The sequence below is a fragment of the Ciconia boyciana genome, chromosome 4 (genome assembly GCF_034638445.1).
Source record: "Ciconia boyciana chromosome 4, ASM3463844v1, whole genome shotgun sequence".
In the NCBI taxonomy this organism is placed as follows: Eukaryota; Metazoa; Chordata; class Aves; order Ciconiiformes; family Ciconiidae; genus Ciconia; species Ciconia boyciana.
This window is the reverse complement of record NC_132937.1, coordinates 41495203-41512014: the sequence shown is the minus strand read 5'-3', so window position 1 is coordinate 41512014 and position 16812 is coordinate 41495203. Positions and strand designations below refer to the sequence as shown.

The 16812-nt window shown below is 37.5% G+C and overlaps 1 protein-coding gene across 5 annotated transcripts in view; it reads right to left on the bottom strand.

The window, feature by feature from the left end:
• The window catches only part of MAST4 (microtubule associated serine/threonine kinase family member 4), a 306287-nt gene that overhangs the window by 44938 nt on the left and 244537 nt on the right, over positions 1 to 16812 (bottom strand). For all 5 annotated transcript variants that reach the window (XM_072858736.1, XM_072858737.1, XM_072858739.1 and 2 more), the window contains 5 exons: positions 13603 to 13760; positions 11469 to 11544; positions 9776 to 9985; positions 6199 to 6300; positions 1830 to 1962 (listed from right to left, as the gene is read on the bottom strand). In XM_072858736.1, coding sequence (XP_072714837.1) covers positions 1830 to 1962; positions 6199 to 6300; positions 9776 to 9985; positions 11469 to 11544; positions 13603 to 13760 — 679 coding nt within the window. The remainder of the gene's footprint in view (positions 1 to 1829; positions 1963 to 6198; positions 6301 to 9775; positions 9986 to 11468; positions 11545 to 13602; positions 13761 to 16812) is intronic.

Below are 16812 nucleotides of genomic sequence, written 5' to 3'. Positions count from 1 at the left end.
CATACACATTAACCTTTAAAATGATACACAAAATAATTCAATTGCCCAAATTTCCAGTTGAACCAAAGATTAGTAATACATACATCATACACCCCTCAGTATTTACTGACAAACCACATAGACCATTTTTTCCCTCAGAAAAAAAACACATTTCAATTATCCTGTAATGCTTCAAAATTTATATTATTCATTAATATTCAATTTAGGAAATATAATTTTAAGATGTGTCCTAGATGAAGTACACTCACATAAAATAAATATTTAGTCTGAGAAAATAGTATCCCTTATTTGTATATAGCATTTGTCTCTAGACCTCTCTCACAATAAACTGTTTAAAAAAATTCAAAGACATCATTAAACTTAGGTAGTGTTAGATTGTTGACTCATACTGAGGAACACTCTTATCCAAGCGGCCAGAAAGAGTCAAACAGTAAAATAAGGTTCAAGTGGCAGAACCAGAGTCAATAATACTAAACCCTCAACCCACACTCCAAATTAAACCTTGCATACTTGATCAGTGCAGAATTTATGAATTGTCAGTTGAGGCCAGACCAACAGATCTCCAAATCCAGCAGACACCTCTATCTTGCAGAGAATTAAGCTACTTCTTGATTTTTTCCAGTACCACATGGAAAACAATATTTATATATATTTTCCCAATTTGTCTGGCATCCTTGCTGCACTCCAAATCCAAGCAAGAAGCATCAAAGCTGCTTTAATCTATATCTCAGATAAAAAGAATACTAAATTTGAATGAGGAAGCTCTTCTGTGAAGATAGGAAGCAGAATAATAATAGGCTTGATTTTCTTTAAATCTATTAACATAACATGATCATCATCTATAACAATATCCAGTCTAATTGAATTAGATCTAACCAAATTCCTGACAAATCTGGCAGTGCTGAACTTCACAAGCTGCTGAAGTTGAAAAAAGAAAAGTTTTGTTTTAACACACAATATACTACTCCTTTGATTCAAGGAAATGTGATCTTGCATCATAAGAACTGGTTAAAAAAAATAGTTTTTTTCTATTATTTTGTTATCAAGTCCTCTCCTAGAGATCCCCCTTGTCCTTGGTCATAACACAGAAGACAAGCTAAATGGCACTAGCAAGACTAATTTTCCATTATGGCATTTCTGCCAATTTCTTCCAAACTGCAGGACTAGCACTGAACACAATGAACCAATTTCCATTTGTCACCAGTGATAGAACCTGGTCTCAGGATGGAAGAGAAGATGGTCTGGTTAGGAGACAGAAGTAATTTTAGTTTTCCCAACACTGTCCTTAAAAGAAGCATCAGGCAAATAAAAATTCTCCACTGACAATACCTCCATTGGAACCCAAGTTGTTCCTACAAAAGTCCTCAACGTGGACACATAAATTACCCAGAAAAATAAATCTTTGCAGTTTTAATAGGAACTGGAGATATTCTTCTCAGGGACTCTAAGATGTGGGACCCTAGGGGCAATGAAGTGCAAATAACAGCTCAGCCCCGTTTCATTAATACCTATGGTTGCACAACAGTTGCCATCAAATTATACTAGTAAATTTCAGCTAGAGCTGAAATAAGAAAGTTGCATTGCCAGGTTGGAAGAAGATGACAAGTATCACTGACACAGTGTATTTGTGAATGATATTCACAACACAAAAATCTCAGATGGCCTTTTAAATGCCTTTGAGCTTGTGAGAGAATTGTGAGGGTTAGTGAATTCTTCTGCTACCATCTTTACTTTGACCCTTTTCAGGTATGCAGAGATTATCAAAAAGATTAAACAAATTGAGAAAGAAGAATCTAGGAGCCTATAGCTGGACCAGGAGATGCACTTACCTTCCAGAGGATCTTTATTTAAGCCCAGCTGGCTAATAATGTATCGAGGGATGTCTGTTTTAATGCCCTGCCCCTCTTTAGCATGGCCTTCAGCTGCTTCCAAAAGATAGTAAAATTCTTCAGGATCAAATTCCTAGAAGAAAAATAATCACCATCATTCTCTCTGTAGAAACTGAAGTCTTAAAGCCTAACATAAAAACTTCCTTTGCTGCTTCTATTGCAAATATTTGACATTTCCCTTATTAAAAACAATACCTCTTTATTCTATTACTAGTAGTCTATTACTCTATTATGATTCTTATACAATGTAACATGCTGTAAGCAATGAAATTTCACACCATTATTTCAAAGCACTACTTTATAAGCATAGTAAGTTCTTTGCCCTCAAAACTTCCCATAATATTCAGAGTGAAATGATCTATAACCAGCAGCAATAAGATTTCACATGGAGAAGACTATCTCCCTGCAGCTGCTTACATATAAAAATCCACTGCTGAAATAAAGAAACTATGTAAATATATTGCTCTCCCCTTTTAATTCTAAACAAAATTTTGAAGTATTTTCAATCAATATATATGCACTACATTTTATGGAAAATACAATATAATAAACCACTAACTTTAGAATGAAGCCAAAATCATCAGTTGCTGAAAACAACATTTGAACTTCATTGATTGAATTGTTCCAAATCTAGAAATAAAACAACCTCCTTCGGGAACCAACTGTATTACAACTACCATTTATACCATGCCTAAAAGGCAAGCCTCAAAGAGGAACAAAAAAATAGAAACTCAAAACCCTGCCTATCCCCCACATCCCTCGGAAATACATTTATTTTACTACCTTCGTAGATTATAAAAATAGGAAAGCATTGAAAGGAACAAGGAAGTTTATTAAAAGGTTTGGGTTTTTTTTAAAATAGACCATCTCTATCTACCAGTATGAATTCATACCAAAACATCACTTACATAGCCATTACATTCTTCAAGACATTCATGCCAACCATAGATCACAACAGGTGCAATGCTTAATAGAGTGAGAGCAGGTCAGAGTCATGAAACACTGAGGTAACAAAACAGACTTTTTGCTGGAGTAAGTCAGTTCTGTCAAAAATATCTGCAGAAGCCAGGCAGACTGCTGAGCTAGTTAGCTTCCCTGACAGTTGTTTCATGGCCTGCCATAACTCCATGGGGCTTTAGTCTGCGTGCTGGGTCACAAGGCTCCTGTCCTAGCTCCTCAGGCTACCCAGGACTTGGGAACTCAACATCCCAACCTGGAAGAACTCAACATCCCAACCTGGAAGCTTGAGAAATTAGGTTATCACATTTCATTTCGGAAGCATCCAAACTGCTGCGGCTACCAGGAGGAGTTGCAGTGCGTCTGAAATGAAATGTCTTTGGAATTTTCAGTCTTGTGGAAACAATCTTAGTTTTTCATTTGTCATGAAACAATTTTCATCATCTCCAGCCTACTCCAAGGGATTTACCACAAACCCATGAACTGCTCAAACTCTCTTATTTAGCTCAAAGTCTCAGGGTGCTGCATAACTGCCTAAAAATCTGAATAGAGTAACTAAGCACTACATGCTGTTTTAGCCTTACTCTCCTCATCTGACATGCTGTCCCCAGCTGTATTTCTTATAAGTTACTCCTTGGCACTGAAGAACACAACAACATGATGATGTGTGCCAAGACCTCCTATCTACCTTCACCATGAAAACATCATCATCTCCTTACCTGCTGCAGTGGCAGATACACAGCTTCTCCTCCACTTGCTAGTAAGTCAAGGTAATTTCAAAACAGATACTTTTAATCATATGACTATGTGTGTGTGTTTTTGTATATATCTATCTAAATATACACACACATATACACATACACACATGAAAATAATTAGAAGCAACAAATTTATTTTCTGATCTTTATTCCAACTCTGTTTCATTTTCCATGTACAAATGGAGAAAATTCTTTCAATATTTGGCAGTAGCTCTTGGCACATACGAAACTGCAAAAGCTTTATTCATATGATTATCAAGTGAATAAAAACAGGAATTTGCATACCATGAACACCTGAGCCAAGATCACCATGAGAAAACTGACAGCATTACTGCATGGTATCTGAAACTTCTCATGACAAAAGTGCTGGATTTATTTCCCACAATGCTATGAACTTTCTTGCAGAGGCTGAAGTTTTCCATACCTAGTATCTATTTCAGACAGACATTCTAAAATACCAGCCAATATTATTCAAAAGTTTCCAGAGGGACGCTACAGAAAAACAACAATATTGTTTCTGTAAGATTACATGATTCCAGTGACGTTTACGGAGTAGGCTTAACACCTTCTTGCATGAGAAATGTATTGCTTTGTGACAGTGTGCCTAAATTTGTTCAAGCTACCTGCCTCTGTAGAAACATACTGTGCAGAGCTGTTAACATTTGATTTTAAATCTCCTGAAGACCCCGTCTGAATTAAGAACACTCTAAGGAAGATGTGCTGGCTTTCTCTGCAATTGCTGCTCTGAAACTCTCAACTAAGAGACAGAGTCATCTCCTGGCCTTGCAACTCTGTCCTTCCACTCACATCAGCAGGCCCAGAAAAAGGAGGGATACAGGATGCACAACAGCTCTGCTTGAAGCATGATAAGGCAGACCAAGTAGCCTAGGATAAAAATCCCAGGGGCAGAAACTGGGAACTAAGTGAATGGAGAGTTGGACTAGCTAGCTATAAAACCTAGCATTTAGGGAGAATGAACTAATGGGTAAATAGGTCAACCAAGGGAGAACCTGAATTAAAAAGCTGAAAGACAATGATGATGCTGGGGGCACAGGTAAGCGGGAGAGAGCCAGCAAGCATGGAAGGGAAGGACAAAGCATCATAAAGAAGCCTCGGTCTGTCAGCCCACAGGATGTATTTAGGGGCATTTTTTGATGTGTGATGATAGAGAATGACACAGACCAGAGGGAAAACAAGACATTGTACGAGAAATTGGGTGAAGAGGTGGACAAAGATTATGTGAACCCTGGCAATGGAGCAGGGAAGATCACACGAGATATGAAATGAGCATTTCAGGGTTCGGGGCGAATGAATAACACAAGTTTGGATTCAATGGCAGAGGCAGGACATGCTGAGGCATTCTCTTCTCTAAAGCCTGCCTTTTTTTTTTTTCTTAAACATCTCTTTCATGCTGATTCAGAACACATACCTTATTTTAGATTCCTTCTGAACTGCAAATCATGAACAAACTGCAACTGGGAACACTGAGACATGGTGTTTCCAAAACAAAACAGAGGCAGCTCTCAAAATGCCTGTGGCTGAACAAGCCAGGTTGTGGATTAACTGTGCCACAGATGAAGAGACATAGCACAGAACCAAAATCAGGTTGGAAAGACTTACTAGCTCAGATTCAGTGGCATGCAAATGCAGTTATGACACTTTCAGGCATAGCTTGAGTCTAGCAGCGGGTTAGTGGCTCCCACGTAAGTCGTGCCAGCCTCAAATAGATGTATGCAGCATCAACACTGTGATCCTGGTATTGGCAAGCACAGTGGCTCAACAAAGTCAGCTCAGGCTGCCTGCCAGGCCTGTTGGGTTCAGGCTGGCTCTTACATGGTATTTGGGTGTCTACGCCAATCTCCTGAGTACACTGTGTTCTGCAAGGGTTTATTAGTTCCACTGAACAACTGAAGCACATTGGCTGTGTGTGGGAGCAACTTCCCACACCTGAGCCATCCCAGCTCCCACAGCACGGGCAGGCAAAGCAGAAACACGCGAATATGGCCTCACACAAGCTATCCCCGTCTGGCAATGTCAGTGCTATGCTCATGCATAAACAAGTTAACTCTTCTGCTCCTTCTGGTCCCCAGTATAACTCTGACTATCTGTACATCCAGATACCCTAATCTCTCTGCTGCTGCTGCCCCCAGATCAGGTACTGCAGAGCTGACTGCAAGCTGCTTATAGCTCTGGCAGCTGTTGAGTGAAACAAAATTATGAAACTTGCAAGAAGAACAACAACAACAACGGGAAAACCACCAGGCAATTATGATTCCAGAACAGTCTTCTCAAGGAACAGCAAAGTCTAACAAAACAACAGAAAAACCCAACTGGTTTTGATGGCGCTTCCTCAGCTGATGAAAGGGATTCTATAATATAGTATTTGCAATAGCAGGGAACCAAACACAACTGCAGGAGGTCCCTGCCAGTCCCATGTTCCTGAAATAAAAGTAGAAGGGATCCCACCAACAATGAAACCCTACCCCATTGTTTGACATGTTTCAAAAAACAATTGTAACAGGCCTTGAATACTAAGCCAGAAACCTTCCTACACTAACAAGTAAAAAACCTACTTATAGTAAGCATGACCTTACCAGGCATTCCAGTAAGCGAGCAGGACGAGCAATAACTATCAGGATTTTTCGGACAAGCTGCTTAATAAATGCCATTTCTCCACTCTCTGATCGCTCTTGAGCCTAAAAGATAAAAATAAAGTGATAATAAAACAAACCGCATTTGATGCATTACTCAGGAAAGTATACATGTTATTTGGACACCTTTGAGGGTTTGAAGCATGTACTTGAGACAAACAGCACGTCAATTTCAAGATGCCAGCAGAAGTAACAAGGATTTGAGCAACCTTGTAATGCTGTAATTTCAAAGTAATCCCATTTGTACAATTCTAACACTGTAACAACAAAATAAAAGTGCCTACAATGGACATAATACCTACTTCTATTTTTTTTTAAACTTACACAATATTATTACCTTCTGTTTTGCAAAAGGGACTACATTTCAATACAACATACTTCTCACTACGTGTACAGTTGTGTCTCAATTTATTAAGACTTTTAGGATTAAATGAAAACTGACCTGTGTAATATTAATAAACAAAAGCAACGTCCATGCCAAATTGATACTTATTTCCTATGGTCACATGTCATACTAAAATGACAATTTTATATATATAAAAACATATATATATATAAATATATATATATATATATATATATAAAAACTATACTTGCAGAGAGGCTGCATATAAAGGCACATGTAGAAAGGAAGACAAAGAAAAATTGAGTTCTACAAACATTACAAAGGGTGGAAAATGCTATAAAAGAATACATACAGAAAAAATACTTTTGGAGGGTTTGATAACATTTGCACAATGGTCTGAACTGCATTTCAAATTTCTTTCAAATGTTCCCCTCTAAGAACAAATTATATAATTTAATGATGCTAACAAATGCAAAGAAACGATAACATTCTCCTCCTGATTAAAATATACTAGTAGCCCTTCACTCAAATATCAAAGCAGTGTTTTTGTTCTGAATAGTAGAAACTGTAGTCTTAAGTTTTTTATCATCTCTTGCCTATTCAAAACCACAAAGAGAATTAAGAAACTAACATTTTAAAAGTGATTAATACGGACAAATAAGTACTTTTCATAATATATATCTTATATTTTTTGAAGTTAAAAAAACTTATGAAAATATGAAGCTACATATTGCTCTCAATATAAGCACTACAATTTTAAAAACCACCAAATATCTGAGAAGAACTAATCTGTGAAGTCTAAAGAAGGAAAAAAGAAAAACCTTTTGTAAACAAAACACCTCCTATTTTAATCACCAGCAAAATTTAAAGCACCTTTGTACACTTTTGTGAACACTCAGGCACATATCTGAACAAAAGGCTCACTACATGAAGCAGGAAAGCATTCAGGTCCACTTGACCTTAGAATTATAAAAACGCTGGTTGAACCAAGCTGCTCAAACCTCAAGGGAGTCTTCCCCTAGTTACGCAAAGTAATTGCAACATGCCAAGTAGCAGTAGGAGATGTAGCTTTCTACTTATCATAGTTTCAGCTGGGATAGAGTTAATTTTCTTTCTAGTAGCTAATATAGTGCTGTGTTTTGGATTTTAGTATGAGAATAATGTTGATAACACACTGATGTTTTAGTTGTTGCTCACTAATGTTTACACTAGTCAAGGAGTTTCCAGCCTCCCATCCTCTGCCAGGCGCACAAGGAGCTGGGAGGGGGCACAGCCAAGACAGCTGACCCCAACTGGCCAAAGGAATATTCCATACCATATGTTGTCATGCTCAGCATATAAAGTGGGGGAGTTGGCCAGGGGGCAGCGATCACTGCTCGGGGACTGGCTGGGCATCAGTCAGCGGGTGGTGAGCATTGTGCATCACTTCTTTTGTATATTCTTTTACCATTACTGTTTTCTCTCCCTCTGCTGTCCTATTAAACTGTCTTTATCTCAACCTATCGGTTTTACTCCCCCACCTCCCCCCCCAATTCTCTCCTGTGTGGTGCTTAGTTGTCGACTGGGGTAAACCATGACACTACTGAACATCGCAGCTGGGAATTGACAACAAGTTAATGACATGAACTCAAAGCACAACTGAGTGCCCAAGTTGTGCAAAGAGAAAGTTTTCTTACTGTCATATTATGCTATTAGCTGGTATTATGTAGTTAACTAAAAGTTAAGTTTGAATGTTTTAAGGTATTATGTTTTTGCAGAACAGGAAATTTTGACATAATAAAGAACTGGTATCATAGAACATGACAAAATGAGTGTTTTGGTGTTTTTTTTAATAACGCACTGCTTTATATGCAGATTGGAGAATAACTTGCTAAAGTGCTTTTTTTAGTGGTTTGTCTGGGAGGGATGTTAAGTGAATGAGTAAATGTGTACTCTAAACTCTACTTACTGTGTAGCCATTTTAAAGGGATATATTGTTAACAGTGATTAACAGTGTTAACAGTGGTTCAGTGAATCTTAGCTTAGACATGTTTCCTTGTATTCTGACATTATCACTAGCATAACATAATTCATAGTCAGATATCTCCAGTTAACTGGCCAACCCTGCCTGCACTTTGGCATCATAAAAATGTTAGTATTTCACAAGAAGGTCACTAGTTCAAACTTCCTTTTGATTAGTAAGCAATCTCTATGTATTTTCTCTGTTTAAAAAATAGGGTTTCAATAATCCACAAATAAATCATTGATGTCTTAAGTTTTGCATTGCTTTATGAAGAGAAAAAGTTCAAAATACAGTAGTTGCAGAAAACCCATTTACTGAATAGAAGTTAACAAAAAAGCAGCATAGGAAAAAAAAAAATTCAACCAAAACCTTTAGCAACTGCTCCTGCATTCAAAAGAAAGCAGAAGAAAAGACATACATTAAGATAGGCATGGTATCTTAACATCCCAGCTGGAAAATTTCAAGTCAATATCAAATCTGCTGGTCTACCACATTAACTTTGGCTCATAATGTGCTATCAAATCCCACACAAACAAATGAGTACACTGCATGCTGTACTCATTGTTTTAAAAATGATATATTCATAAACTGCAGTGACTTATGTCATAGTGCATTTATTTTGTAAAGTTCTAAGTTCTTCTTAATTCATTTAGCTGATAATTCTATGGAAGTTTCAACACTTTTAGAAATTACGTTATTTCTGTTAATAAACAGTTTAATTATTAAAAAAAATATTATAAATATTTAAATAATTAAATAACCTCTAGCTAATGGAAAGCTAAGGGTTGCAGTCTCCTTTCTCAAAACAGCAGGCAATTAGTAGGGCTGATAAAGTGGAAAGTGTGTATGTTTCCTCATTTATCCACAGTAAATGGAATAGCAAGCCTCCTCATTTAGGGCTTATGCACACACTTCTGTAAGCAATTTATAACTTGCACTGCATGACAAAATGCTGTTGTTTCTCAAATCTTTACAACCCATCTATTCCAGACTAGTACACTAGGATGCCTTATAGTCATTTTAGTGGTCATTATGTAGACTAAAACTGCTATGAATACCACTTTGACAATTATTTGAGTGAACAGTCAGGATTATTTCAAGACAACAACTCTTAGGCAAAGAGATTTAAACAATTTTTCAAGCAAACATAACAGTAGTCTCATGACTCATACCTCCTGAAGCAATTTGTCTAATTTCTGTTGTAATTCAAGGAAGTATCGTGACGTGATAAGGCCCTGGTGGGATTTATCCAAACAATCTCGAGCCAGTTCTGTGATCTGATGGTGGGTAAAACTGAGCACTCCATCTGCCAGGGGAAGGACGTTCTCTGGAGAATGATTTGTTATAATGTCCCGAAGCCTCTCTTCCATCTGAGCTGTGGCCTATAAACAAATAGATACACAATACATTAAATCAGCTTTACATGAAACTAACAGCCTCAAAGCTTATCTCTGATTCTGTGACACTTCTGTACTGCCTAAGAAGTTACCTAGCTGGAATGCATGAAATGACTGAAGCAAAAAAGCAAGCAAACAGAAAGGCAAAGTGACAGGTGACGTTTCCCCACGTTACCAGTCCAGAAAAACAACAGCCTTACTGTTCTACTACACAGATCCTCCCCTTTGTCTGCCACTGGTGAGTAACTGTGCACTAATCTTGTGATGATCACTAAACAGAACTAAAGGAACACCCATGACTGTAAAACTTTAAGTCCAAGTCAAAATAATAAAAAAATGAAAACTCATGGGGGTCTACTTTGTTCTGCTAAAACTGCAGATACTACAGAGCAGAATATCTTCCTTCCTTTCATACAGGTTATACCATGAAAATATTTCACTAGGCAGAGTTTGAATGAACATTGACTGATTAAAGCACCACAGGCTCACAGGTCCTGCTGGATGTGTCTGCAGGTTGCCAGACGCGTCTGTTTTACAGAAGTAACTGTCTGGTTCTCACAAAACTGCAGATGCTTAAAAGAACCTTAAAGATATTTTTATTATTAAAATTAAAAGTAATCCCACACCTCTTAGTTCATATCTCAAACACTGAAATGAGTGGGTCATTCCACGCTTCAGATTGCTGCTCAATTGCTCTGCAAATCCTGACAAATCTCTCTTCATACTTCTATGAAGAAATACAAAGAAATTTCTTCTATTTTTTAGGCACTTTTTGGAACACTATCAGCTTTACCTTATTTTATTTTCCAGGGACCACCAAAATCCTAGGAGCAACTGAGAGCGCAGTGCTCCAAGCTACACATCTGCACCTAGAAACTCATTTGTGTCTCAGACCTCTGGACACAACAGCAATGTGTCCTCATTTGGTATCTCATAGTCAAACCCCCATAACTGTGTCCTGATCTTCACAATTAAAATAAGTATATAATGAGTGTTTGGGAAAAGGAATAAATGCCACTAAAGGAAGGAATTTACAGGTATATCAGTAGATCCTGCACAAGACTTGGCAACAGAGACTATTTTTGTTTTACTAATTCAGTATTTACATTTACTAATTCAGTATATACATTTACTAATTCAGTATATACATTTACTAATTCAGTATATACATTTGCCCCAAGTACACACCACCTATTGAAATCGAATGTACCGTCCATTTCCAATCAGGAAAATATATCACCAGAATGATTCATTTCAAAACCAGTTCAGCAGCTCTGCCAAATGAATGTCCAGCTCTCAGCAGGGATTTTCTTTATTGTGATTTTATCTTTGTAATAAGAGCTTGGTGATGCTTTATGAAAGCCATTACAGGGCTGGATCATTAGTTCCAATAACAAAAACACCACTTACTTAGAACCTATGTAGCCTATCAATTTAGATACTGGGTATCTTAAATATAATTCATTACCTTTGGGAACCTTTCTTTGTAGACATGGTTCATCATAATTATTTCATTGTCACAGCAGGCAGGAGATCGTCCAGGGCTGCAAACAAAGCAAATTATCCCTTTAAACTTGTCTCAGCATGAAGTACAATTAGTTACTATATTACATAGTTTATTCGCAACAAAAAGTCAACATAGGCTTCACTGGAAAGGTACGTTCTCTCATCAGTGATACACTTAGTTCCTTTCTGCTATTTCTGACCAGGACCTAAAGATTATTTCATGTGCTTGACATCTAACTGCTAACTACGTTATTTTCTTAGTTTGTAACTCCAGGATATAGGCAGTTTTGCAACACTTGTGAACATCATCTTTTTCTTGGAAGGGCAAGAGAGATGTATTTAACTGTTAATTATGGCTATACCTGCCCCTTTGAAGGTTAAGTACAATGAAAATAGCAAGACCTGACCAAGAACTCTGTTAGCTGCAAGTGAAAAGGTTGAGAAGAATGAGTCATCTTTTAATCTTTTTTTTTTAAACAGATCATTAAAAAAAAATCAAACCAATCAATTTTCTATGTGACCGGCAGATAAAGGCAGCAACTTCCTACAAATAATGCATATATATGGCATGAGTTCCATCAATGTTGAGGCCCTGTGCCTGTAAGAAAAGCACAGGGCTGGCAGGAAAACAATCCATAAAAGGTACCCATGTTCTCAGCCTAACTACAAAACTGCTTTTTGCTATCATGAGCCTCATTGTCCGTTATAAACTCATTTGAAAAATCTCCATCTGATTTTCCTGGGTTGGTGACACTGGCCCATTCAGCCTGGTCTAAAAGATGCGGAGTAGGAAAAAGACCCCACAAATGGGATGCTATCCTCTAGGAGTGACTATAAAGTCACTCCTATATGTACATGTACATAGGGGTTTCTTGCATGAGCAGAAGAACTGGCTTTTGGCTTTCTAAAAGGGCAAAAATGAACACTAAAATTTGTCCCAGGGTACCACAACAGTGGGCCCTTTATCTGATATGGACAATCTGTTATGGACATCCACAGGCAAATCCACTGACGACAGGGTAGGTACATAATTTAATCACAACACTTTTACAGCATAATCCCCTTTCTGAAAATGCTTGGCTCTTGTTTTTTCCCCTGGAGCATTTGTACACATTCTGCAAGTTCAAAAGGAAGATTCTAATTTTTTATGTGTTAAAAGCATAACAGAAATTGAAAAAAATTAAAGATGTGGCAATAAATACAATATAGTTTCAAGGTGTAATCTTCTAATGAAGAAATGGGATTTTTTCTTAGTAATTGTTAAGCAGTTTCATGTAGGTAGCAACTACATTTGTCACAATAGTCTACACAGATTTTAAAATAAAATAATAAAAAAACAGAGTTAAAATATATTACACTAAAAAACTCAATCCTTAAGATGCGTATACCCATGAAACTATTTTTAAACTTTTGAAAGGATCAATATGACAATTAGAAATATAATACTTCCTTTTTTTTCCTTCCAGTTCTTGAAAACTTAGCCATAAAATTCATCTGCATTTTCCAAACCTAAACTATTCTGACAGTTTAGAATTGAACTTGGATAAAACACACCTTACACAAATGGCCACTGCAAATGAAAGGCAGAGGCCTAGTCTTTCGGAAACAAGAATCTGAAGTTCATCTTAGTTAAAGAAAATAAATGAATGCATACCCCCTCGCCTGCCCGTTTGTTCTTTATCATGTTTCTTTCCAGATAGTCCTGGAAAGAAACGCAATAAAGATAGTCCAGATAGGATATAAGTACATTTTGAATTAGCTTTGCAAATAAAGACTTTCTTTTGTGAACAGTTTGAACTCTGGAAGAGAACCAGTGCTACAGTCAGATCAATGATGACTAGCTCATCAAGACAGTTCGTACGGGTTAGTTGCCTTCATTAAGGCCTAGCTTACAACGTTAACCACTGAAGGAAGCCATGATCAAAACCAGGAGCAAGAATTTAAAAGGGCTATTTGTAATTCAGCCTCAGATGCATACTTCTTGTATTATACTTCATTAATTTCAAAAATAACGAATGCCCCCAGCGTACAAACCCATGATGCTTCAGAATATGTGAATTCAGATTCAACCCCTACTTACAGATAGACAAACTCACCTGAGACTTCGGGACCGAGGGCGCATTGCAGTGGTCCTGCACCTGTTATCACTGGCAATGCTCTCAGTGGTACAGAAATGTTTAGATAAAAAATGTAGTTCATCAGGTGTTGGTTGGTATGGTAACTGGTGTAGCTTCTCTTGAGATGAGCAGGATGACTACAAGAGCAGAACAGAATACAAGCTTCTATCAGAGTGAAAAAACATTTTCAAGACCATATCCAGTGCTCATGAATAAAGCCATTTAATTTAAAAATTACAGTTACTGTTTCCCATGCCTGACTACCAATTTAAAGAAGAAAATAAATAATTAGTCTCAACTTAATGAGCCAAATATACAGTAAGTATAAAAAAAAACCTCCTTCAGACCCAGAAGAAAGAGCTGTTGCATTTCAAAAGTTCACATTTTCTATAAGGCAAAGATGACATCTAATGTCAGTAACACACACCAATATGTAAGAACAGTTAAAATGGGGTCTGCTGAAAATTAAATCAAAATAAAGTGAAAGTACTTAATAAGTTTATCAAGACAGGTTCTATGGCTGGCAAAAGTGAAAGGGATTACACTCAAACCATCCACCTAGTATAAAATTGGAAGATGCAGACAGGTATGAAATTGGAAGTGCTACCACAATAACTAGCCTTGCAAAATTGCATGTATACACACAGCAGTGCACTACATACAGCACTACATACAGCAGTGCAGATGATCACACCATCATATTTTAGTGTCTTTTGTATAGCAGCAGCTACCTGAGACACGCTAAATGTTTGGAGGTAGAATTTTGAAACTACTTCCCTGAGCCTGGATTTGATGTCCTTGTAAAGAACATGTACATAGTTTAATGCATTAACAACCAGTCTTGCTAATCTGGACTGATGAGTGTAGACAGAGAAATGCTCTACTGTTTCTGGTATCAAAACTAGTTTCCAAGATAGCTCATTCATAAATATCCTTGTATGACTGCACAAAGCTGCCTGGTACCATGCAGACATTCCCTTTATTTCACCTGCAAAGGAGAAGTCATCCAAAACCCTGTACATCTTTCTGGAGCTCTTCAGTCTCCAGCTGGCTTTTTCAATAAAATTATTTTCTACAATCTTCATGTGCACATTACTGTTCTTATCTGTCTTCTCATATAGGACAGCAAGGCCCCTGCCTGGCTGCTCTTTTATTGGTGGCCAATACAGTAAGAGCTTCTTTGCTATATGACCCCTAGTGAGGGAAATTAATAAACTTTTGTACTGTACAAACATTGCCCTACATTGCTACGGTCAGCAGATAATATCCAGGCTGGTAAGCAGAGAAACTAGACAGTCTTCATAATTTCCTGGCAACTTGTGTGGTAAAGGCTGAATATATCCTAATTCCTAGGAACTCAAGAAAAGATTACTTATCATGCTAGATCACATGAAGTCATCTCTTAAAAGCAGACAAGAAGAAAACCCACTGCTGGGAAAGGTTAACTTGCGCAGCACTGGTCTACGTGGGAAGGCTGCATCACATCAGAATAAGTTACAGACAGCAAGATTGCATTACCTTGCTTTGCTGCAGGCGAGGAAGCATGCACGCCAAGAATTTACCACAGTTCACATGATGGGTTGTAACTTGTCGAGTCACAGTAACTCATTTATGAAATTCAGCCTTAGTCCATTACCATGCATAATTCAGCACACAGCATAGGTAAGTTCTTTTTTACCTCACACTATGGCAGCTAGTTGCAGTTAACCTCGTGGTATATTTCCTACAGCCACGCTCCATAAGATAAAAGATACTCTAGCACAGGGAAATTTCCCAATACAGACCGTCACAGATGGCTATTTCTATAAAATCAATCTCTACCTCTTTGGCTTCAGGGGATTCTGGCAAGATCAGGAGGACAATAGCCCGTATCACACTCTTCCTCATATAAGGTGTCACAGAGTCTAGATCCAACAGGATTAAAATGAGAATATTCCTTTCGCTAATAACTCTGTTTTATCAGGACCATCACAGAGTGCGTTTTCTTGGAGGTCTGAATTCTGATCTCTGTACAAATCCAAATTCTCACAGCAAAACTCTTAAAAAATTAGGTCTCCTGGCATTCTAGAATAGCTGCTCCAAAAATCACATAAGATTTAACATATTTTTAATATGTACAACCACAGTGCATCATGGCAACATAAACTGTTCTTCCAACATAGAAAGGCAAATTTGCAGCCAATACCAGCTAATAAAACCCCAAAGTCTCTTTCCTCATCTCCTTATCCTATTTCCTCATCCAAATAAGCTTCCAAGAATATAATCTACTGGCAAAAATATGCAACTGAGTATTCTCTCGCTTTATCATTTTTATAGGCTTGCTATCCTAGAAGATGCACAATCGTCTGCACTGCATCTCATAACTGGCAAGATCTGATCCAACTTTGCTAGAATATGACACACCAGGAGTTTCTTCTTAATCAAATAATCTTAGAAGGAGATATTTTCATTTAATTTCAACTTTGTTGTGAGAACTGGTACATGTGGTACTTATACCACTTCTAAACGCATAACCTTCCATTAAATCGGTAATTCCATCAATCTCTTCACTTTCAATATTAAAAAAAGAAAAAACAGGCTAACAAGAAATGGTGAGCTACACTCACCGGAGCATAACAATGATTACTACAGACCTTTCTGTCCCTGCCTTGACTTTCAGTTGCTTGTAAAGATCAAAGTTGTGCTCTACTGTGATGTGTAAAAACTGTTTCTGGTCTACAGTTGATACATCTCTGGATTAATGTGAATCTTAATTTATATAGCACTGAAAAGGGAGCGTTCTGTATGTACACTTAAGCTATTGTGTGTGAAGTGGTCTCTCATCTCCATATAAGAATTTGGAAGAATGTGGAGGAGGAGGTTGCACAGTGCTAGCTGGTATGTGAAACCAATTAGATGGGCACACTTCCAGTTTTCATCTTCTGATTCACATATATTGTCCAGTGGGTAAGAAAACAAAGTGAAAAGCATCTCTACTAAGAAGCAAAGAACAGTGCCTAGATTTAAAATTCAGAGGTTGTCTCAGTGCTTTTGCAGGGCTCATCAGCAGTAGAAGAGTCTTGGCGCAGGGGACACACACCTAACTATAAGAAATACATGGCATGAATTCTCTACTGCTGGTTTCTTCAACAAAATTCAAACTTATTTATTGGAAGAACAGGTTTCTTTCCACAAGTCAGAAACTGTTTG